This window comes from Callorhinus ursinus, unplaced genomic scaffold, assembly GCF_003265705.2.
Source record: "Callorhinus ursinus isolate GAN/ISIS: 27379988/994484 unplaced genomic scaffold, GSC_fseal_2.0 scaffold51, whole genome shotgun sequence".
NCBI lineage: Eukaryota > Metazoa > Chordata > Mammalia > Carnivora > Otariidae > Callorhinus > Callorhinus ursinus.
Genome location: NW_027397113.1, coordinates 7,695,101 through 7,715,971, shown reverse-complemented (window position 1 = coordinate 7,715,971; position 20,871 = coordinate 7,695,101). Strand labels below are relative to the sequence as shown.

The 20,871-nt window shown below is 49.9% G+C and overlaps 2 protein-coding genes, 2 long non-coding RNA genes and 9 other non-coding genes across 14 annotated transcripts; 1 reads left to right on the top strand and 12 right to left on the bottom strand.

Annotated features, from left to right (window-relative positions):
- The first annotated feature begins 39 nt into the window (after positions 1 to 39).
- Positions 40 to 1,644, top strand: LOC141370961 (uncharacterized). Its single transcript, XR_012375491.1, has 3 exons — positions 40 to 155; positions 608 to 761; positions 1,445 to 1,644. It is a non-coding gene; the product is annotated as an uncharacterized lncRNA (long non-coding RNA).
- TEX54 (testis expressed 54) lies at positions 157 to 660 on the bottom strand. The gene is made up of 2 exons (XM_073883568.1): positions 537 to 660; positions 157 to 413 (listed from the first exon to the last, which is right to left on the bottom strand). The coding sequence occupies exons 1-2, from the start codon at positions 610 to 612 to the stop codon at positions 214 to 216; spliced, it is 276 nt and encodes a 91-aa protein (XP_073739669.1). The 5' UTR covers positions 613 to 660; the 3' UTR covers positions 157 to 213.
- Positions 763 to 6,393, bottom strand: WDR74 (WD repeat domain 74). Of its 2 annotated transcripts, none has more exons than XM_025878649.2 (11): positions 5,931 to 6,393; positions 5,739 to 5,845; positions 5,530 to 5,651; positions 4,024 to 4,099; positions 3,745 to 3,891; positions 3,480 to 3,581; positions 2,487 to 2,587; positions 2,343 to 2,398; positions 1,640 to 1,785; positions 1,500 to 1,556; positions 763 to 1,001 (listed from the first exon to the last, which is right to left on the bottom strand). In XM_025878649.2, exons 1-11 carry the CDS (start codon positions 5,992 to 5,994, stop codon positions 804 to 806), a joined length of 1,176 nt encoding a protein of 391 aa, XP_025734434.1. In that variant the 5' UTR covers positions 5,995 to 6,393; the 3' UTR covers positions 763 to 803. The 2 variants fall into 2 exon arrangements, with proteins under 2 accessions (XP_025734434.1, XP_025734435.1); XM_025878650.2 differs by having other exon boundaries at positions 763 to 983; positions 5,931 to 6,390.
- Positions 6,394 to 7,165: 772 nt separating this feature from the next.
- On the bottom strand, positions 7,166 to 7,356 carry LOC112829819 (U2 spliceosomal RNA). The gene has a single exon (XR_003209747.1). It is a non-coding gene; the product is annotated as a U2 spliceosomal RNA (small nuclear RNA).
- Positions 7,357 to 13,305: 5,949 nt separating this feature from the next.
- Positions 13,306 to 16,958, bottom strand: LOC112829199 (uncharacterized). The gene is made up of 12 exons (XR_003209675.2): positions 16,882 to 16,958; positions 16,484 to 16,536; positions 16,144 to 16,228; positions 15,870 to 15,920; positions 15,492 to 15,526; positions 15,153 to 15,304; positions 14,815 to 14,861; positions 14,597 to 14,632; positions 14,343 to 14,379; positions 13,871 to 13,915; positions 13,603 to 13,633; positions 13,306 to 13,423 (listed from the first exon to the last, which is right to left on the bottom strand). It is a non-coding gene; the product is annotated as an uncharacterized lncRNA (long non-coding RNA).
- On the bottom strand, positions 13,705 to 13,829 carry LOC112829857 (small nucleolar RNA SNORD22). The gene has a single exon (XR_003209773.1). It is a non-coding gene; the product is annotated as a small nucleolar RNA SNORD22 (small nucleolar RNA).
- LOC112829856 (small nucleolar RNA SNORD31) lies at positions 14,114 to 14,182 on the bottom strand. Its single transcript, XR_003209772.1, has one exon. It is a non-coding gene; the product is annotated as a small nucleolar RNA SNORD31 (small nucleolar RNA).
- Positions 14,459 to 14,528, bottom strand: LOC112829855 (small nucleolar RNA SNORD30). Its single transcript, XR_003209771.1, has one exon. It is a non-coding gene; the product is annotated as a small nucleolar RNA SNORD30 (small nucleolar RNA).
- LOC112829851 (small nucleolar RNA SNORD29) lies at positions 14,705 to 14,771 on the bottom strand. Its single transcript, XR_003209767.1, has one exon. It is a non-coding gene; the product is annotated as a small nucleolar RNA SNORD29 (small nucleolar RNA).
- On the bottom strand, positions 14,980 to 15,105 carry LOC112829858 (small nucleolar RNA SNORD22). Its single transcript, XR_003209774.1, has one exon. It is a non-coding gene; the product is annotated as a small nucleolar RNA SNORD22 (small nucleolar RNA).
- Positions 15,595 to 15,669, bottom strand: LOC112829852 (small nucleolar RNA SNORD28). Its single transcript, XR_003209768.1, has one exon. It is a non-coding gene; the product is annotated as a small nucleolar RNA SNORD28 (small nucleolar RNA).
- Positions 15,993 to 16,065, bottom strand: LOC112829853 (small nucleolar RNA SNORD27). The gene has a single exon (XR_003209769.1). It is a non-coding gene; the product is annotated as a small nucleolar RNA SNORD27 (small nucleolar RNA).
- Positions 16,342 to 16,415, bottom strand: LOC112829854 (small nucleolar RNA SNORD26). The gene has a single exon (XR_003209770.1). It is a non-coding gene; the product is annotated as a small nucleolar RNA SNORD26 (small nucleolar RNA).
- Positions 16,959 to 20,871: the final 3,913 nt, after the last annotated feature.

The following is a 20,871-nucleotide window of genomic DNA, read 5'->3' as shown; positions in this document are numbered from 1 at the left end:
GCTGGGCCGCCCGTGACCCCGCCCCCGAGGAACTAGAGCCGGGGCCCAGGGGGCTGGGCCAGCCCCAGGGGAGGAGCCTTAAAGAGCCCGCACCTCCGCGGTGCCGGCGGCCGGTGTGCCCAGAACCGGCAGCGGAGGCACTTGGACTCGGGCAGGTACATGTTAGAAATTTTATTCTCTAGGGACTGGGGCAGACTGAGAGCAGGGCTGGGGTCACCCCTTCTCCGGCTCCTCCAGGATCCCCTCCTGGGTCCTCTCCCGTAACCCCTGCTTTTGATTCTGGGCTGATTGCCTCTTGTTTGACCCCCGACGGCCGAACAGGGATAGCCGCCGCCACAGCACGGTGATCAAAAGGCTTTCATTCGACCTGCGATTCCCGCGGTTCTGCGGCTCCTCATCGACCCTTTCGAAGCCTGCGGGGATGACGAGGCCACTGAGCTCTGCTCTACCCTCCCCGGTCCAACCTCCTGGGCGGTCCCGGTCGGGGCAGCCCCTTCTCCTGCTCCCCGGGCCCGTTGGTGTGTCTTGGGTCCCACCTTCGCCTTCCTCCGACTCGGCCTCCTTGGCCGGCTCATCGGAGATCTGAAAGTCCTTGTTTTGGCAGCAGCCCATAGCCCCGAGCGGCCCCGAACTCCGTGCCACCCTCGCCAGCCCGCCAGGCTCCCGGCCTTGCTTTTGTGACGTCAGATACCCCACTGCACCAGCGCTGGGAGCAGCCACCCCTTTTTCCTTTCTCCCATCACAAAAGGCTCAGGGTCATGGTGGGTGCTGAGATATTTATTTACAAAGTGAGCACAGGCTCTTCAGGGGCTGGTGGACCCAGGCCGCTGCTTTTTTCTCCGTCTGGTTTGGAGAGCCCCTTGGGTCGGCTCCAAATCAGGGAGCTTCCGCTTGGCAGCTGCCTCCAAGGAGGCCCAAAGTTGATCTGTCTCTGTGTCTTCTGGGGGCGCCTTTTTGGCCTCTTGGGGCTCTTGGGGCTCATCCTGGTGGGTGGGAGAAAACTTAAGAGGAATCAGGGGTACAGTAACATGCAGAGGGAAGGAGGATCTGGCTGGGAAATAATCTTTTATTTCCTGCTCCCGGACACTATTCCCATCCATGCTCCTTTATCAGCCCTTGGCAGTAACCCTGTCAGGATTATAACTATTGTTTGTTTGTTTAAGATTTTATTTATTTGACACAGAGGGAGAGAGAGAGCGCCCACAAGTAGGGGTGCAGCAGGCAGAGGGAGAGGGAGAAGCAGGCTCCGCGCTGAGCAGAGAGCCTGATGTGGGGCTCGATCCCAGCATCCTGGGATCACGACCCGAGCTGAAGGCAGACGCTTAACCGACTGAGCTACCCAGGCACCCCAGGATTACAACTATTAACACCCCTCAGAGAAGTTTATTAACTTGACAGACAGTTCCAGGTCTGTGTTCCAGCCGCTACTTTTTTCTCTCCCCAGGGAAATGCTCACATCTGTGCCCTTGCTCCCACCATTCCCAGACCCAACTGCTTACCTCCCAGTTATCCCTGCCTGACAAGAGAAGGCAGTTCAGTTGAGACTTGAGATAAACCTGCAAAAGATCAGGGGCCTTAAGGAGCCGAGCAAACTGAAACAGAAACACGGATGGGGAGACATGAGGCAGCCAGCTCTCACCTTATGCTCCAGACCCCGTGGATTCCGGATCCTGTGTACCCTCAAGACTCTGTCCAAGCCACAGGAGGCTAGTAGGGGCTTTGAAGGGTGGCACTGTAATCCTCGGACACTGCCTGCCAACCCCTTCAGACAGCCCAGGAGGCGCCCTGGAGAAGGGAGGGGGGAAGGCATCAGCACGAGCTGGCCAGCCAACAACCATTAAATGTTTCTATCTTTCTTTTTTTTTTTTTTTTTTTTTGACAGAGGGAGAGAGAGTGAGTGCTCGTGTACAGGAGGGGCAGAGAGAGAGAGAATCTTAGACAGGGCTCCACATCTGGTGTGGAGCCCATTCTGGGGCTTGATCCCACAACCCTGAGATAATGACCTGAGCCGAAATCAAGAGTTGGATGCTTAACGAAACGAGCCACCCAGGCGCCCCAGTTGTTTACTGTCTCAATCACTTTATGTTTCAATATTTATTCCTCAACGTAACGCCGGGACAGGAGTTATCACTGGTATCTCCATTTTACATGGAAAAGAACTAGGAGTCACAAGGAGTTGAAGTAACTTGTCCAAGACCCCATAGCTTCTGGTGAAACCAGGATTTGAACCCAGGCAACAGGCACCTGAATGAGGGCTCAACCACTCCCCTGCACCCCGTCAGACGGCATCCTGCATTTCCTCCCACGCCCTGCCCTCCTTCAAGGCTCCCTGGCCCACTCACCTTGCCGAAGGTCAATTTCTGCCAGCTGCCCGTGAGTGTTCCCCACGATCACTGAACTATGGAGGGGGCCAGAGCGAGTGCAGTCAGCAGGGGCCTTCTGGAGTCCTCTCTGAGCCGCCCCCACCTTGTCCTCGCAACACTTACTTGGCCCCAGGAGTGAGGGTCATGGCTGTAAGCGGGTACTCTCCATAGGTGGCCTCCAGGACTGGCCGGCGCTGGGGGGAGGCTGGATCATAGACACGAACCTGGAAAACACCGAGGCATCACAAGGCCAGCCCACCCCCGCCCCTGGCTTCTCCACATCTTTACCCCCTCCTTCACACACCGCTTTCTTGTTTATGACCGACTCTTAGAGAAACTTTCTCATCTGAAATGTACCCCCTCTTCTCTGAGTGTTAGGGAGGAGTGGGTAGAGGAGACCTGCTTAGGAGCATGAATGGTCCGCATGTGTGAGCATTCCATCCCTCCAGACTCCCACCTTGGGATGAAAAAGCAAGCCAGTCCAACTGTCAGAGAGTACTGCATTTCAGAGAAATTTAACCTGAACAACAGAGGAGAGAGGAAGCCCTCAGGGTGTGTTTTGAATAGAGGCATATCACCAAGATCAGATGTCATTATGCAGGAGTAAAGGAAATGGGGCAAATATAGTGACCCAATCCTGCCTGGGTCTTAGGACTTCAAGTGAGGCCAGCTGTAAAGATCCCCAGCTGGACCCTCGCTCCCTTCCTCCCTCCTATAAAGCCAAAGAGCTGAGGCTGGAGAGTAAAGGGTCAGGCCTGGGTCCCAAAGCAAATCAGAGGCTGCATCAAGACCAGAACCCAGTTCTCTTGACACCCAGTGTCCTCTCATCACACCTGTACCCTGTGCTCCTACTGTGAAAAGGGCACTCTCTTCTTTTCTCCTCCCAGGTGGGAAGCAAAGGAAGGCTCATAGTCCAGAACACTCATCCAAGGATGCACTAAAAGGTCACTGGCTCAGCCACAGGGCTGGGACGGATGGAGGAAATGCTTCTTCTAACTCAGGGACAGAGCCTGGTGAGAAGGGCAGCTGTGCGAAACGATGAGGACTGAGCCTGTGCAGAGAGGCTGTCTCTCCAGGAGGCTGCTGAAGCCCGGGAAGGGTGAGATGGTGCCTCACCTGGTGGTACCCTGTGCAGGTGACAAGCTTCTGAGACCCAGGGAGGAACTGTATGTCCTGATCCCAGATGGGAACCCGCAGGTCAAGCCAGTCGTTCCGTACCTGGTGGGGGGTGGAGAGATGGGGGACAGGTTGTGGGAGGCTCATAGGCTCTTTCCTTCAGCCCGTCAGCAACATCCCCTAAAGCCCATCTGGTCTCTGACTCAGTCAGTGGCCTCAGCCTCCCTGGACCTCAGCCCCAGCCCATCCCACCCCTGTCACTTACATTCTTGGCCCTGAACACAGGCTCCTCAGACCCCTGTAGGTCCCACACCTTCAAAGCATGCTCTTTCCCACCCGTGGCAACCATGTGGGGGTGTGCCGGGTCTTGGCGCATCCTACACACCCCAGGACCCACACTCAGTTCCAGGAGCTGAAAAGAACAGGAGATGAGAAGGGAGATGAGAAGCAGTTCCAGAGTCTTTAAATCTCTTCCCCCAAAGCCCTCACTTGGTTCCTACCCTGGCCCCCATCTTCCCCAACAAGCAAGGCAGGGGAACCTTACTGGGTCAGAGGATGCCTCCTTGTCATTGTCACGCCAGACTTGGATAATCCCAGATTCCACACATGTGATAAGGGTGCTGCAGGCAGAGGGAGGACAGAGTTAGTTAAAAAAAAAAAAAAAAAAAAAAGTGTAAAAGTCTGCTCCAGGCCCCAGTTGACCCCCCCCAGATTCACATTAACGAGACTTTCTCCTTTCAGGTCTGTTATTTAATAAACTCGATGGGGGGAGGGGTTACCAGTTTTGGAAGTGAGGCAACTAAAGCTCTGAGAAATGACAAGATTTGCCCACACAACTAAACGTCAGAACCAGAGCTGGAAATCAAGTCTGTGATACTCCAAAGCAAAGTGCCTTTGCTATTCCGCAGCTACATCTGGGGGCACCTGCTCTGCTGGTCTTTCTCAATCTTGAGTGGCTCACCAGGAGTCAGGATCAGTAGCTATGAAAGGACTGAAGTGGGACGGTCTAAATTTAGGGTCTGGCCAAGGTCAAACACCAGCTTCTCTCCAGTTCCCAGTTCAGGGTCCCAGACGCTAAATGTTGATCTGTCCCTCAAAGTACACACCCCTCCCATGAAGCCCAAGCAAGTCTCTCCCAGGATCTGTAGAGTCTGAGCCTATGTTCTTTCTCACATCTGCCCACCTTCACCTCAGTTCAGGCTGTGTTGTTTGCTTGGGCTGTGGCAACAGCCTCCCAACTGCTCTTTCCAATCCATTCTCCACACCCCTCCTTACTCAAAACCCAATACCCCACCACCACCTACCCAATCACAAGTGCAAATCTCTCAGCCTGGCTCTGAAAGCCCTGTACATATAATCCCTACCTATCTTGTCCATCTTGTATTAAAATGCATCCTTGGCTTCAACCCCTAAATGCTGTTTATCTTTCCCAAAATACGGTGTAACCTGACACCAATCCTGGCCTCTGCCCAGGCAGTAGCCTCTTTCTAGAATGCACTTACCCCTTTCTCCTCCTGTCAAAATTCTGCCCATCCTGCATGGCCCAGTACAAATGTCTCACCCGCAGACACTTCTAGATCTCACTCGTCGGAACATCACCAAACCGACACAGCCTATTCACAGCCTTCTCCATCTTTGGAAGAAAGCTAGGCCAGTTACCTAACCGCTAGCACTTTCCTATCCTTTACTTTGGGAACTTCACCATATTGTTGGTAATTGTAGTGTCAGTTTTCAAACACACTCTAAACTATTAAACGATTTGCTCAGGGTCATCCAAAACGCTATGGAGCCAGGATGCAAAACCCCTGCGGATGCAAACTCCAGGAAGGTACCTACTTCATGTGTCTGGTTTACCTGCAGCCCGTGCATTTCGCCCAATGCCTGTTACTCAGCAGGTGTTCAATAAACGCTTGTTATAGGCAGGACACAGGTCCCTGTCACCCAGCCCCGGCCCGTGTCACTATGGGTTGATCGTCATTATATGCCCTTCCTGAGGGAGCCTCCACGCTCTCCCTGCGACCTGAGCGTTCAGCGACGTGCTCAGTCTTACCCGTCGACCTGGGCGAGACCTCGGAACGTGCCCTCCCCGCCAGGGCAGTGCTTCTGGCCCCGGAATCGGCCCTCCTCTGTGCTGAAGTACCTCACCGTTCTGTCGGCGCAACCCACCAGGATCTGCGGGCAAAGGAGCGCAAGATGAAGATCAAAGCGAGGCTGCCGCACCTTGGCCCCCCAGCTCGGGACCGAACAGCGGCCGTTCACCTGAGTCTCGCCGCCCGCGCCCCAGCACAGGGCGCTCACCGCCTCCTCGCGCCGCGGCTGTCCTGCCGCCGTGAAGTTCGCCGCCTGTTTGCGCTGAAGGTTCACCCCTGCGGGAGGCGGGTGTCAGTCGCGCCGCAGTCGCGAGCGGGGGATACCCCCCCCCACTTCCCGACGCCCGGTCCAGCCACCAACCTTTCAGGATCCCAGTCTCGGTGCCCACCCACACATGGTTCCAGCGTGCCCCAGCAGCCGCCATAGCGGGACGCGGCAGCCCACGGCGCGTACTTCCGGCGCAGTGTCGGCGTCACCAGCGCGCGTCGAGCCCCATCGGGAGGACCGCCCTCTCCTGGAGTTTAAGGAGCCGGAAGGAAAGAACCTGGCTGGTTCCGTGGGAAGAGTTTGCGACTTTTGATCTCGGTGTCTTGAGTTTGAGCCCCCAGGTTGGGTGTAGAGATCACTCAAAAACAAACAAAAAGCTGGAAGAGTAAAGATGCCCTAACTTCGCCAGCTGGTTTTGCTTTACGAAGACGAAATCTGGAGATACTTGTTTGTGATCTGGAGAGTAACTTGACAGTTTTGCACTTGGAGTGGAAGGCACCTAAGCGGACCGCGTCTCCTGAAGCCGGGCCTAGTCCGTCTCCCTGCTCCGAAGCATCATGTACATCTTGTTTTCTGTACAAGAAAGAAGAGTGCACTTCAGAATCAATTCAGATCACTAATGAGGCTCATGGTTTCAACCTCGATGTATGAAAAACAAAAGGAAGAAAGATGGGGAAATTGAAATCTTAAATCCGGAAAGTGGAGGTAGGAGCATCGTCTTTCTTTCCTCATATTGAGGTTTTGTGATGGTAAAACTCAGCTCCAACTGAGAGTAAAAATCTGCAAAATTAAATCAGTATTTTTCCCAGGGACAAACTGCTTCTTTACCCTGTCATAACAGCCACTTCTTTGAGTGACTACGGTTTCTTTACAGAGAGATTTTTGTTCTCTAAAACTAGAGAACCAGAAACAGATTGTATCAGTACAGAGCCGCTGGTGAGAGTTCTGAGCATCACATTCCACATTTATCTTAACGTATTACTAAAGAAACGAGCGCCCTGGGTTTACCTTACAGTATATACCCTATTTAAACCTAAGTCCCCTTTTTACTTCTAAAACTCTATTTAAATTACTTCTTCAGATACTTTCTGTTGGACGGTTTGTCTCGACAGGTCGGGGACACACCGAAAGCTTAGACTGGACGGGATAATTCGTCGGTCTCTCGGCATAGAACTGAAAGTTAAAGAAAAGCGAATGAGACATTCTTTTTTATTAGGCTATCAGATAGTCAATACTTCTTAAGATATACAGGTTGCTAACTAAAGATAGAGTAACGACAAGAGCTTAAAGTCACCAGTTCTAATTTTTGAACAGCATTAGTCCCCCGAAGGGGGTGCACCGTTCCTGGAAGTACTGCAATACCAGGTCGATGCGTGGAGTGGACGGAGCAAGCTCCTATTCCATCTCCTAATTCCAAAAATCCATTTAATATATTGTCCTCGGATAGAGGACGTATCAGATATTAAACTGATAAGAACAGATACTACACTTGATCTTAGCCAAAAGGCCGAGAAGCGATACCGATTTGTCCGCGGCCCAGCAACCCTTACCCTTAGAATAGCTTTTACGGTTGTGGTGATTTTGGTGGAATGAGGATTAGATTACTTTGCAATGTGAAGTACTTTTAAAATTCAATTTCCCATTATTCTTACTTCGTAATAATAGCTAGGCTTTAAAAAAAAAACTTAAATTTTGTTCCTTACTGCTTTGCCTGCCTGTTCGCCCTCGGTATGCTTTACATAAGTCCTCCCCTAAGCTGTTTTTACTTTCTTGGGATTGGTCCACATACAAGTCAGATTGCAATGTGGGCGTGGCCTCCTCCCTCCCGCCCCACCGCGTCAGTCTCCGGGCCTGAAGGTTTTCAGGTTTCCCGGGGGTGTGGGGGGGTGTCTCCCTTAGTGTGTGAATCACGGTGTGGCGGGTGCCGGCCCCCCTCTCCCGGGCCTTTATTTGGTGAGGCTGCATCTCCCAAGCACAGGCTTTGGAGTTCGAAGAACCGGGTTGGGATCCCTGCTCCCTAGTCCGTGACTTGATGACGTGAGGCCCGTTGCTTAGACGCCTGTCTCGGTCTCTGTTGCATGGGGGCTGGTAAGACGCGCTTGTGCGGCGCTCGTGAGCACCGGCACGCCGTGTGTGCGCGGCCCAGAGCTGACCGTGCAGGCTGGCCTTTAGGGCTGCGTTCCCCTCGCCGCGCCAGCCCACTTACATCTTGCGGTCTGCGCCATCCGTCACCCACCGTGGGCCCTTCGCAGAGGGGAATAGCGGCCCCGAGAAAGGCCTTGCGGACGTTCCCGATTCCTAAACCCCGGTGGGAGAGAGGGGGTGCGGCCAGCGTAGGTAAAACTGAAATGAATCTCAGGGTTGTGGGATCAAGCTCCCTGTCGGGCTCCCTGCTCAGTGGGGAGCCTGCTTCTCCCTCTCCCTCCCCCTGCTTGTGCACGATCTCTCTCTCTCTGTCAGATAAATAAATAAAATCTTAAAAAAATAAAAACAAATACGTAGAATTATTACATTTGCTCCTGGGAGGCTATTGGTCCATTTGTTTGTGCTTACTGAGCACGCACTCTATAATGATAAAATCAGGCGTGGCCCTTGCCTTCATGACGTTCATAGTCTACTGCGGAAAACAGGGAGAAGCATCCTGGGATCCTCCAGGCAAGAGCTGGTGGGGACTCGGGCAGAGGTGGAGGGAAGTGGAGTTTACAGAGAATCACTGGCTTTGATGACGGGAAAAGTGAGGCACAGATGGGGGTTCCCGGAGGCCCTGTGTGCAGGCCCATGCCAGGGTTGGCTGGGGAGCCCTGCCCCTGACTTAGGCCTGGTTCTACCTGGCCCGCTTTCCTGTGGCGACTCTGGGGTAGATTTGGGCAGCTCCTGGGCAAGAAACACCAGCTCTCCTCTGGGCCACCAGTTTCACCCTGCCTGCTAATGTGCGTCAGCCCCCTGGCTCTCTAGAAATTTGAATGTACACTTTCTGCTGAAAGGCTTTCATCCGGTGCCTGGGCTTTCTATGTCCCGGTGGCGGCTGATTCTGTCTCCAGCCTCACCGGTCAGTGGTGCCAGGCACCATTCCAAGTGCTTTATGTGTTTTAACAACCTTAACAGAGAAGTAGTTACTATCATCTTCCCTCTCTAACACATGGGGAAACTGAACCACAGCAGGTTAGGTGATTTTCTTAAAGTCACACAGTTGGTAGGTGGCAGGGACTCCAAACTCAGCCACCTGGCCTTGGAGCCCCCATTCCTAAAGCCTATGCCCTACCACCGTTGCTGGGCTCTCTCCCTGGATTTCAGACTCTATCCAAAATGGTTGTGTCCCCACTGAAACATCCTTCATGCTCCCTTCATCTCACTCCTACATTCATCAGCTTGGCCTGTTGCTTCTACTATTCTATTCTATTCTATTCTATTCTATTCTATTCTATTCTATTCTATTCTATTCTATTAAATGACTCCGTTTCATTCCCTGGGCTGTTCCTCAGCCTCCACATCTTGCCTCTTTCCCATCTTAGCTCAAATGTCACCTCGTCCAAGATGCCTTCCCTGGCCACCTTCTTACCAAATCACAGTCTTGTTCTCTGCCAGCATTTCTCATAAATCTCATAAATTTCAGGGTGTCTGCAGCTTAGCACTACTGACATTTTGGGCTGAATAATTCACTGAGGAGTGGTGGAGAGAGAGCTGTGCATTGTAGGGTCTCCCCACTGGATGCCAGTAGTATAGCGCCCCCAAAGCTGTAACAATCAAAAATGTCTCCAGGGATTGCTAAGTGTGGTCTGGGGAGGGGAGGCAAAAATCACCCCTGGTTGAAAACCACGGTGCAATTTCAAATATCTTATGTATTGGTGTCTTATTTTCCTTTTCCCTCTTCCTGTAGAAAATAACCAGACAGCAGTCAACAAAGGCAAGAGCAAGGCCCTGGCTCTTCTGAGGAGTACACTGAGAGGTTCGGGACAGAGCAGCCTGTCAGTGGGTGGGGAGATAGGGGGTTGGGTGTAGCAGACCTGAGCAAATCAAAGGTCTCAGTGTCCAGTTGGGTTTCAGGTGAGTAGGTCAAGGGGTAAGCGGATGCCCCTGAAGCTCAGGGGAGAGGTCTGAGGCATCGGGAACAGGAGGAGGCAGGCCTCAATCATTCCAGCACTCTCCCCCACTTCTCCACGTTGTCTGTTCTTTCTTTCATCTTTTAGCCAAAGTAGCCATCGACTTGGACCTGAATTTGAATTCATTTGCTGAATGGTGGAAATAGTGTTCCTGGAAGCTTTCATTGTCAGCCAGACTCTTCTGTTGAATATTGCCTGGCTCCTGTGTTGGCTTAGACCCAGCTTTGGTTCCATCATCTGCTTGCTAAACTTCCCTAGGCTGGATTAGGTTAGCCGTGTCCTGGAGACTCCCAGAGAAAACAGCCTGGCCTAATGGTTAAGCACCTAGGACTTTACTATTGATCCTTCCCTCCCCTGCTATTCTAGCTCTGCCATAGCAGGCAAGTTCCTTGTCTCCTTGTGGGGTCCCTCCTCCAGCCGAGGATACTTGTGGCACCTACCTCCTATGGTTAGTAAAGGGGGAGAGGTCCTGCACATAGGGGCTGGTCTGTAGTAAAAGCCCCAAACTTGCTTGTAGTTTTCAGTCTCAGCTCCACCTGACCTCTTTGTGGCTTTAACACAATTCATCTATTTCCAATTAGCACTCTGCTGATTGTCCCACTGCTTGCGGTACCTCATTGTGGGCTTCTAGTGTTCCTCCCCGCCTTTCTCCCCCCATGGCCCCGCTTTAAAGCTGGTCCTCTTCAGGGTCCTTGCATGTTTTTTTCTTATGCAACCCATTTTCATAGCTGAATTACTGTATTGACATGGTTGCCATTTAATGAGCAAAAAATCCACGTGTTTTTTTTTTTAAGATTTTGAGGTGGGGGGAGAGGGGAAGAGAGAGAGTGTGTGCGGGCGAGCTCGCACAAGCAGGGGGAGGGGCAGAGGGAGGGGCAGAGGGAGAAGCAGGCTCCCGGTTGAGCAGGGAGCCAGACAAGTTGGGGCTCAATTCCAGGACTCTGGGATCATGATCTGAGCTGAAGGCAGATGCTTAACTGAGCCTCCCAAGCACCCCAAATGCATGTTCTTTAAATTAAATTGCCTTATGGTTTTTTTAAATGATTTTATCTTGGGGGTGCCTGGGTGGCTCAGTCGTTAAGCGTCTGCCTTCGGCTCAGGTCGTGATCCCAGGGTCCTGGGATTGAGCCTCACATCGGGCTCCCTGCTCCGCGGGGAAGCCTGCTTCTCCCTCTCCCAATCCCCCTGCTTGTGTTCCTTCTCTCGCTGTGTCTCTCTCTGTCAAATAAATAAATACAATCTTTAAAAAAAAATTTTATTTTTTAAGAAAGATTTTATTTGAGGCGGCGGGCGGGGAGGTAGAAGGTGAGGGAGCGTCTCAAGCAGACTCCATGCAGAGCGCAGAGCCCAGAGCCCCAAGCAGGGCAGACCCCAGGATCCCAAGACCGGGACCCAAGCCAAAACCAAGAGCTGGACACTCAACCGACTGAGCCACCCAGGAGCCCCTAAGTTGCTCTACAGTTCTGACATAATATGCATATCTAAAATTTACATACGGATGGGAATCCCATTTTGAGCAACAAAAGGATGTTCATTACAAGAACTACTTATGTTGTTGAGCATCTGCCTTCGGCTCAGGTCATGATCCCAGGGTCCTGGGATCGAGCCCCACATCGGGCTCCCTGCTCCACGGGAAGCCTGCTTCTCCCTCTCGCGTTGTGTCTCTGTCAAATAAGTAAAATCTTAAAAAAAAAAACCCTACTTACGTCAACCAGAATTGCCTGGTGGGATGGGGATGGAGGTTGTTTACGTAAGTGTGCAGATCTGAGCCTCCAGGTGAGGCAACTATTTAACTGCTCTAGATTTAAGCATTGACCTGCGCACACAAACGTCACCCCAGACAGTGCTTCTCCTTTGACAACTTCCTTTAATTCCCTTCATCCCCAAAGCCAGCTTGCCCAGGGACAATTAAAAAGCAAGATCTGGGGGCACCTGGGTGGCTCACTCAGGTCTTGGGGTCCTGGGATCCAGCTTCTGTTGGGCTCTGTGCCAAGTGGGGAACCTGCTTGGATTCTCTCCCCCTCCTGCCCCGCACTAAAATGTTCTAAAAAATAAAAAGCAAAGATTTGAAATTACCAGGTTTGTGTGGGGACAGGGAACCCATCTTAATGATCTTAACTCCACTTCCTCAATTTATGCCCAGATGCAATGGCACATGGAGACAGATGGATATTCATTGCAAATCACATTCATGTAGGTGCTCACGGAGCAGCCCTACCCGATGTCCTAAGTGAAGTTAAGTACTGCTTTCCGACTGAGAGAACAGTGGAAGGAGGGACGCCTGGGTGGCTCAGTTAAGCGTCTGCCGACTCAGGTCATGATCCCAGGGTCCTGGGATGGAGCTCCCTGCTCGGCAGAGATTCTGCTTCTCCCACTCCCTCTGCCCCTCTCCTGGGCTGTGCTCTCAAATAAAACCTCAAAGAGAAAAAAAAGAAATGGGACAAGCACAAGCAGGGTCGTTCCAGTCAAAATATATTTACACCAACAGCATAAACTGACAATGATTAGCCAAGGTAGGCCTCTTAGCAGTTGACTTTTTTTTTTTTAATATTTATTTGACCCAGAGGAAGAGAGAGAGCACAAGCAGGGGAAGTGGCAGACAAGCAGAGAGGGAGGGAGAAGCAGGCTCTCTGCTGAGCAAGGAGCCCCATGTGGGGCCCGATCCCAGGATCCTGGGATCCTGACCTGAGCCGAAGGCAGCTGCTTAACCAACGGAGCCACCCAGGCGCTCCAGCAGTTGACTTTTAAGTAGGCTCCATGCCCAGTGTGAAGCACAATGCAGGGCTTGAACTCATGACCCTGAGACATCAAACTGGATGCCTGACTGAACTATGCAGGGGCCCCCAGCAGTGACTTTTGAGCTGGAAGTCCCATATTGAGTCACCTCCATGAAATCGCGCAGACCATTCCAGAAAAAGAATGTATGTAGAAACCCAGAGGTTCACTTATAGGAACAGAAATTCAAGGGTTGTAGGCCTGATCCTACAGAGAAAGCAGACTCCACAGAAACCATGTTGAAGGTTCATGGGCAGAAAAGGGCAGTGAAACACCAAAATCTGACAGCCACTTTTTTTGAGTCTAAGGGATCCTAAGCCTTGATGGTCATGCTCCAAGCCAGTGCCCTCAGCCAAGCCTGCTAAAGTTATCACCCAAACCCAGCACACATTTCACAGTGAGGCAGGTGGTGGTGAACCTTAGGAGATCTACTGAGGCTCCTTGAACAATGCTTCCCCGAGCTGGACAGCAGTAGGCAGGAGCTGGACAGCAGTAGGCAACCTGCCACACTAAACAGAACAGCGCTGACAAGGACAAATTCCCCAGGATTATTTCCTTCTGCCCACCTAGACACTAAAACACATGAGCCACAATGAAGGTTAAACTTTTATTTAAAAAGGCTGAAACAACTGTATGCTAATTTCCACAGCTAGGTTGTACAAAAAAAATGACCTGAAGATTTCCTTTTGGTATCCCTGAAGAACTGGATTCCTGTACAGGAAAGAAAGAAAAAAAAGTGAGTTTCCTTATTAGGTATGAATGTATTATGTTGAGTTTGTAACTGGCTACCCCTTTAAACTAGTTCACGTTAAAAAGTTAGTTTCCAGGTATACTTTATGTTTATCTAGGCCTATTAAATATTAAACACCGATATTTGAACAGATGCATACCTGTGATACAGGCCTTGTTCTTTCTTCAGACCTGGAACACAAATATACAATCTACTTCAGCAAGTGATTTATTCCCTTTCCCATATTTAGAAATCCCTTATGATCCCTCAGACAGTTCCTTCTGGAACAAGCTTCCTCTTTTCCTCCAGCCAGCCCCAGTGGGTTCACCTTTACAGGCTCTGGGACTGGGACAGGAAGTAAGACATGTGACTGTTTCTTCACTGGGAGTTCTAGTTTGGGCTACCCTGCACCACCTAGATTTACTCACCTCTGACTTCAGACTGGAGCTGATCAGCAAAGTGGCTGAGGGTTCCTGCAAAAGATTGAGAACTAAGCCTCTCAAACATCTCCAGGGTTCCCTATTGCTGAGAGCAGAGGCACATCTGTAAAGGCTTTGTAGGTTTCAGAATGCTTCTTTTACAGTAACCAGGTAGTCCACAGAACTTCCTATTGGCTTGAAGCCTACTTGATAAACTTTTCTCACTGTTGTCACTTTGTTCCAAGGCAAGCTCACAGCTCAGAAAATACCTTTCAGTCACAATGATCAGACTGGGGCGGTATCGAATTCATCACTGGTGAGGGGGAGCTTGTTGTAGGTGGTTCTAGCCACAGACAAGACTCTGGAGTGAGCCAGTAAGGTCTTCTTATAGCTACCCAGACAAGTGGCACCCAACACACAGCCCCCAAAAACACCCGGCAAATTTTATATAGCAGCTAAGTGATGTTACAAAGGCATTTACCTTCAATCATTCTTGGGCTCCACATAAGGCGCTGGACCTGAAACAATTAAGAACAGAGTCAGTAATGCTTACGTCCAACAGTAAGAGTTTTTCCTGCTTAAACTATCATTCCTAGGAAAAATCAGATTTCCGAGTCTCAACAGCAAGTCATCAGCCGAACGAGATTCCATGTTAGTCATCATGTATTTAGACCTTCGAAAGGGTATTTTTTTCTACCCAATATGCTCCATGAACCACATATGGAAACAACTCACCTTTGAGCAGACAAGCAGGTTAATGGGTAACAGCACCTAGAAAAAGACAAAAATGTAGGTGGATAAAAAGCCCTTCCACATAGCATCCCTCCACTCCTGCCTTCTCCAGTTTCTCAGGTGTTCACTTATTTTCATTGTGTAGGTCATAGTGAGCTAGTTTGATTCATCATGGAAACCGCCTACTTGGTGGCATGAGCCACAGACATTAATCCACTAACCTGTTAACTCCGGAGGCTTTTGGGCAGCACACAGGAACAAGCTGCTCCTGAAAGAGAACATTACGTAATTAGTGAGGGATCTAAAACAGCCACATCCATTCTAGCTATGGTTAATGGATTTAAACTAAGAAAAGCCAAGCAGATGCTACTGACAGGCATACACTGGTACCTCAGACAGTTCCTTACGAACAAATTCTCATCCTTTCTCCCAGTTAGCCCCAGTGGGTTCACCATTACTGGCTCTGGGGCTAGAACAGGGGTAAGACAGGATGCTTGCTTTCCTCACTGGCACATACTCTGGCAAGCCACAACCACTGAGGTTACAAGTACTCACTCACCATCCTTAACGCTTTCCAAAGTTCAACCCCGGGCAGAATAATCAATGAACATCTAGAAGAAATAGATCAAGGGACGCCTGGCTGGCTCAGTTGGTGGAGCATTCGACTCAAGCTCGAGGTCATGAGTTTGAGCCCCACGTTGGGCATGGAGCCTATGTAAAAAATAAATAAAAAATAAAACTGCTCAGAATAAATAGATCAAGAAACATCACTACAAGAACCAGAAACCTATATGGGTCAATGAAGCGTCTGGTCACAACAAAACATCCACAACAAAATCCTCCTTTGGATAACGAATTCACATATATGCTAATCACAGTATTGGGAGAAACTACTTACTTTAAGACAGAGAAACGTGTCCCCATCAGGACAACCTGCAAAAGGGGAACAAATGGTTATCTAAAAATATAAAATGGAATAAAGTTTCTTCGTTAACAGAAACTGCCATCAGAACTCTAACATGCTATTAATTGTCGCACCTCACAGAGGATCAGCATATCTATTCAAATCATCTGACAGTTGATATATGGGTGAGGGAGAGCACACCCTCACAAGAACTGTACTGCTGGGCTGCTCTCTCCCTCCACAGCAAAGTCATTACAAGAGAACAAGCTGCAAGGAGCAAAAAGGCAATGCTGCTCCACTGGCCATTTGCTCTCCTGGTTGTAGGCAAAACCGGAGAGGACACTCCAATCCCCCATCTGAACAATTCATTACCTGTATTCACCCTGGGAGGCAGTTGGATTCCTCAGGCCTAGTGATGAGAGGCTGAAACAGAAAAGGAAGGCATTTTATGTACCTAAGAATAAGGACTCAAAGACCCTTGAGTACTCTTGGCCCACTTCTCAGTAGGAAGATGACATCACTTTAAGTTCACCCATATGCTTGTCTTTTGTTATGTTCATCATTGAGTGGTCAGCACAATTTGAACAAGAACAAACCCCACCTAGACACTGCCCACCCACACCTGCGGAAATCATTGCATACCCACCTGGAGCATTACTGTTAATACCTAGTTTGCATGACAGGTCTTGTCCCATCCTCCAACCTGTAAGGCCTTTTGAGCTGAACCACATCTGAAAAAAAAAACGAGGAGCACCCCTCACTTAGTTCCACACCTTGCAGTCTGTCTCGCGTGCGTGCCCTAACACCTCCGCGCTAAAACCCCAAGCGTTTGCTGCGGGATGGTGCTACTCAGAATTCTTATGTTTTCTCCACTATCCATCAGAAAGAGAGAGTTCAATTTAAGTATCATCCCCGTAGCACATCCCACGGGACTTGCGTAAACTCCACAACGGAGAAACGGTGGTAAAGAATAGCCATAAACTTACCCTAACAAGTCGGCTCTTCTCCATTCTTCAGCGTCCAAAAGTGCGCCCCGACCCTGTAGACAAGAGGACAGTAAATCAACACTCGTGATTTCACAATCGCTCTTTCCCGGAGCTACGACTGTGCTGGACTTCGGCTATTCAAGGCCCGTCTCTTCAGAGAGTCTTATCCTCACGGAACTCAGTACAGGTCTGTGAGAAGGTTCTCATCACAGAGAGGGCCGCCGCTACGGCCCGCCATCGCCATTTTGTCCTTCACAAAGTTCCGCTGCTGCTTCGTGGATTCAAGGCCATGGCCGAGATCTTACCCTTCCCCCGCCAACCAATAAGTGCAACCTAAATGGTCAGGCGTGCTACGCTCACTTGGTTTAAGAAAATAAAACAAAGAAATCGCCACTCACGTAACGTCGCGAAAAAAAATGAGACCGAAGCGCCGTAGCGCGACACTTAAATACCACCTCGCAGAGGCCCACGGGATTTGGGGGCGGAACTATGGCGGACGCAGGCGCATAAGGAGAGGGCGCGCGAGCCCGGGGAGTTGTGGGTAAAGAATTCCCCGGAAAGCGGGAGTGCCATGCGCACCCTCAGGAGCTGGGGCGCGAAAAAGACGCGCATGCGCTTTAGGGAAGCGCGCGGGCGCCGGTGTCTGTGGGCTGGGGGTCCGTACCCCAGGCTCTCTCTGGGACAAGACCGCGGAGGCTTTGGCTTCGCACCGGTAGTGGGCAACCCTCTGCCTCGGTCACCGCTGCCTGCCCCCACACCCTTTCCTGAGCACTCCCCTTACATACACACCCTAAACCGGTGTGCAGGCTCCGCCTCCACGGATCCCGAACCTCCTGCAGCCTCGACCAGTGTCATCTCGGTCCCCCGCCTGCCGCCCAGGCGCATTCCAGGGCTGGTGCGCAGGGTCCCTGCGTAGCGGGCGTCTTGGGGGAGGTCCTTTGCATGGAGCCATTTCGGAAAATTGAATCAGGCCGTAAGTGCTCTGCTAGAGTCTTCTGACAGGGTCTGATTTTTCCTGAGCGGTTACCTATGACCTGCTGTCTAGTCCGCTGTCGCTAGGAGCTTGGCTTGTAGCTGGACTAATAGTCGCTATCATTGGAAGCACTGTTTTAAGCACACTACACGAATTGATTAGTTCTCCCAAATCCCTAGATAGCCCATTTTATAGATAAGGGACCCTAGGTGTAAAGAGTTCTTATAGAGCTGCTTCCATCTCCCACCTGATCGTCAAGGTGGTTCCAGTCACCTCTAGACCGTTAAGACCAATTGGCTTGGTTCATCAGTAGTTTGCGGTAAGCACCTAGTGTACTTGCAGGTTTTAGAAACATTGCCTAAGCTCTGACTATCTGCTCTGCTGGATGACCTCACCTAATACTGCAACCCGGGAAGGAAGGTAATAAATGTTACAAACGAGGAGACTGAGGTCTAGGGAGGTTAAGTAACTTGCTGGGTATTATCCATTTAAGAGATATCAGAGCCAAGCAGTCTGCAAATCCAGGCAGTCGGATTCCATGCCCACTATGCTTTACTGCTCTCATCTCACAGTTCCTGCTCAAGGTAGTCAGGGAGCAGGAAAATGCACAGGAAACAGATGGAATGATCCCTGGGTCCTGTTTCTCAATCTTTTTTTCATCATCGTCTCCCCCTCCCCAGGAGCCTTAAAAAGACATTTCCCCCTCCAATCCCACTCATGAAATTTTAATACCACTGATATACTGCATATCTGCTTATGTACGATGGCCCTTTGGTGGGCCAGAAACCTCTTTAATATCTAAGATTGTTCTGCCCCTCCCCCTGCCAAACCGATTGTCACTCTTTCGGGGGCAACATTGTCCCTATGTGTGTCCCAGGGTGACATAACAAGTATTCACAACGAGAGAATTCCAGTTTGAATACATTTAGGGACAAATAAATTTATTTACTCAGCAAATATTAATTGCTTGTTCAAATACATGATTGAAAAGTTCTACCAAGGGGCGCCTGGGTGGCTCAGTCGTTAAGTGTCTGCCTTCGGCTCAGGTCATGATCCCAGAGTCCTGGCATCGAGCCCCTCATTGGGCTTGCTGCTCAGCGGGCGGGAAGGCGGGAAGCCTGCTTCTCCCTCTCCCACTCCCCCTGCTTGTGTTCCCTCTCTGGCTGGGTCTCTCTCTGTCAAATAAATAAAATCTTAAAAAAAAAAGTTGTAACAAAATATATAGAAGATGTGGGGGTACCTGGCTGACTCAGTCAAAGGAGTCAGTGATTCTTGATCTTGGGGTGCTGAATTCAAGCCCCACATTGGGTATAGAGATTACTTAAATAAGTAACTACAAAAACCAAAATATTTTAATATATATTCATGTATACACACACACACACACACACACACACATTATATATAATGAAACAGTTAAACCACGGACAATTCAGAAGATCCAGAGTAGGCTGATAGGTTATAGAGGAGTTGTGTGTGGGAATGGGAGTTGGAAATGCTTTATGGAGTGCCTGGACCTTGAAGAGTAGATAAAAAGACTGAAGGGGGGTGGGTGGGGATTCCAGTTAAAATTTGAGCACAGGGGTGCCTAGGTGGCTCAGTCGTTGGGCGTCTGCCTTTGGCTGAGGTCATGATCTCGGGGTCCTGGGATCAAGCCCCGTGTCGGGCTCCCTGCTCAGCGGGAAGCCTGCTTCTCCTTCTCCCACTCCCCCTGCTTGTGTTCCCTCTCTAGCTGTGTCTCTCTCTGTCAAATAAATAAATAAAATATTTAAAAAAAAATTGAGCTCAGGCTTGGAGCTGGAACAGAAAGGAAGTGTATGGATGTTTCCAAAAGTTGGAAAGGGGCAAGTTATTGTTTGGTGTCCTTTTGATGTTGTAAAGTGGGCCAACACACCCTGGGGGTTATCTGATTTTCTAGGGAGTGTGCACTTTTGTTGGACTTCCTATTTGCTCTTGATTTGGTTATTTTATAATTCTGTGAAATCCTTGTGTGACATTAGCCAGTTTTATATCTACCTATGAACAAATTAATTCATATCAGCATTCTTGACGGATGGACTCTAAAATACTCCTTTCCTAGAATTTTCTTTTGAACCAGTCTTAAATCTTATTTTTTCTCTTATTAGTAGGTTGCATAAAATATTTTTTAAAAAGGTTTTATTTAAAAAAAAATTAAAAAAAAATAAATAAAAAGTTTTATTTATTCATTAGAGAGAGAGAGCTCGCGCGCGCAGGGGAGGAGCAGAGAGAGAGGGAGAAGCAGGCTCTCCACTGATGAGGGAGCCTGATCCAGGGCTCCATCCCAGGACCCTGAGATCATGACCTGAGCTGAAGGCAGATGGTTAACCAACTGAGGCACCCAGGAGCCCCTTTCCTGTGGTTTTTACAACAAATTTAATCTGGCTCCCAGGCTCTGGTTTCCTCCCTTTTAATCAATCCATTCTCTACCTTGTAGCAGAGTGATCTTTCCAAATAAAACATTTGTGGTCAAGTCTCACTTCTCAGGGGCGCCTGAGAATAAATATTTATTTGAGAGAGAGAGAAAGTGAGAGACATTTTATTTATTTATTTGTCAGAGAGAAAGAGACAGAGCTTGAGCTGAGGGGAGGGGCGCCACCCCTCCCTTTTAAAGTAATCTCCACACGCAACGTGGGGCTAGAACTCACAACCTCAAGATCAGGAGTAGCACAGTCCACCACTGAAGAAGCCACATGTCCCAAAACTTCCATCTTTCTTGACCTCTCAGTAGCATTTGACACTGTTAACCTGCTCTTCTTCCTGAGCTATTCTCAACCCTTGCTTTCTGGGACCCGGCCCTCTCCTGGGTCTCCTCTTGCTTCTTGGCTATTTTCACTATATCTATCCCTACACGTTCTTCAGGGCTCCGCCCCAGGCCCACTTGTTTTCTCATTCACTATGCTCTGCCTAGACCAACTTACTCATCATCTTGGCCTCATTTACCATATATATGCTGCCATGTCCCCAACATCATCTCAACCCACGATCTTCTGAACTGCACACCTTGTATCTAACGGTCTGCCAGACATCTTCATTGGGATTGCCCGTAAACAGCTCCACTTGTCCAAACCTAAATTCGTTGTCTTTTCCTACAAATCTGTTCCTTCTCCAATGTGCCCTCTCTTGCTCGATTGTGATCATTATCTCCAGAGCAGGTGCACTGTAAATGCTCTCCAGACAAAGACTGCCAGGAACATATTTGTATTGGAGCAACTTGGGTTTATTACTTGTTACAGTGAGGAAGAACCCACACCACGGGAAACCGCAGGGTGTCTCAGTAGGAGGGCGTTAGAAAGAACTTATTGTAGGACCTGGGCTTGTGTTAGGTGATTTGGGGGAGGGTTTAAACAAGTGAGGCTTTACTTTTTTACTCTGGATTTGATGTTTTCAGGACGTG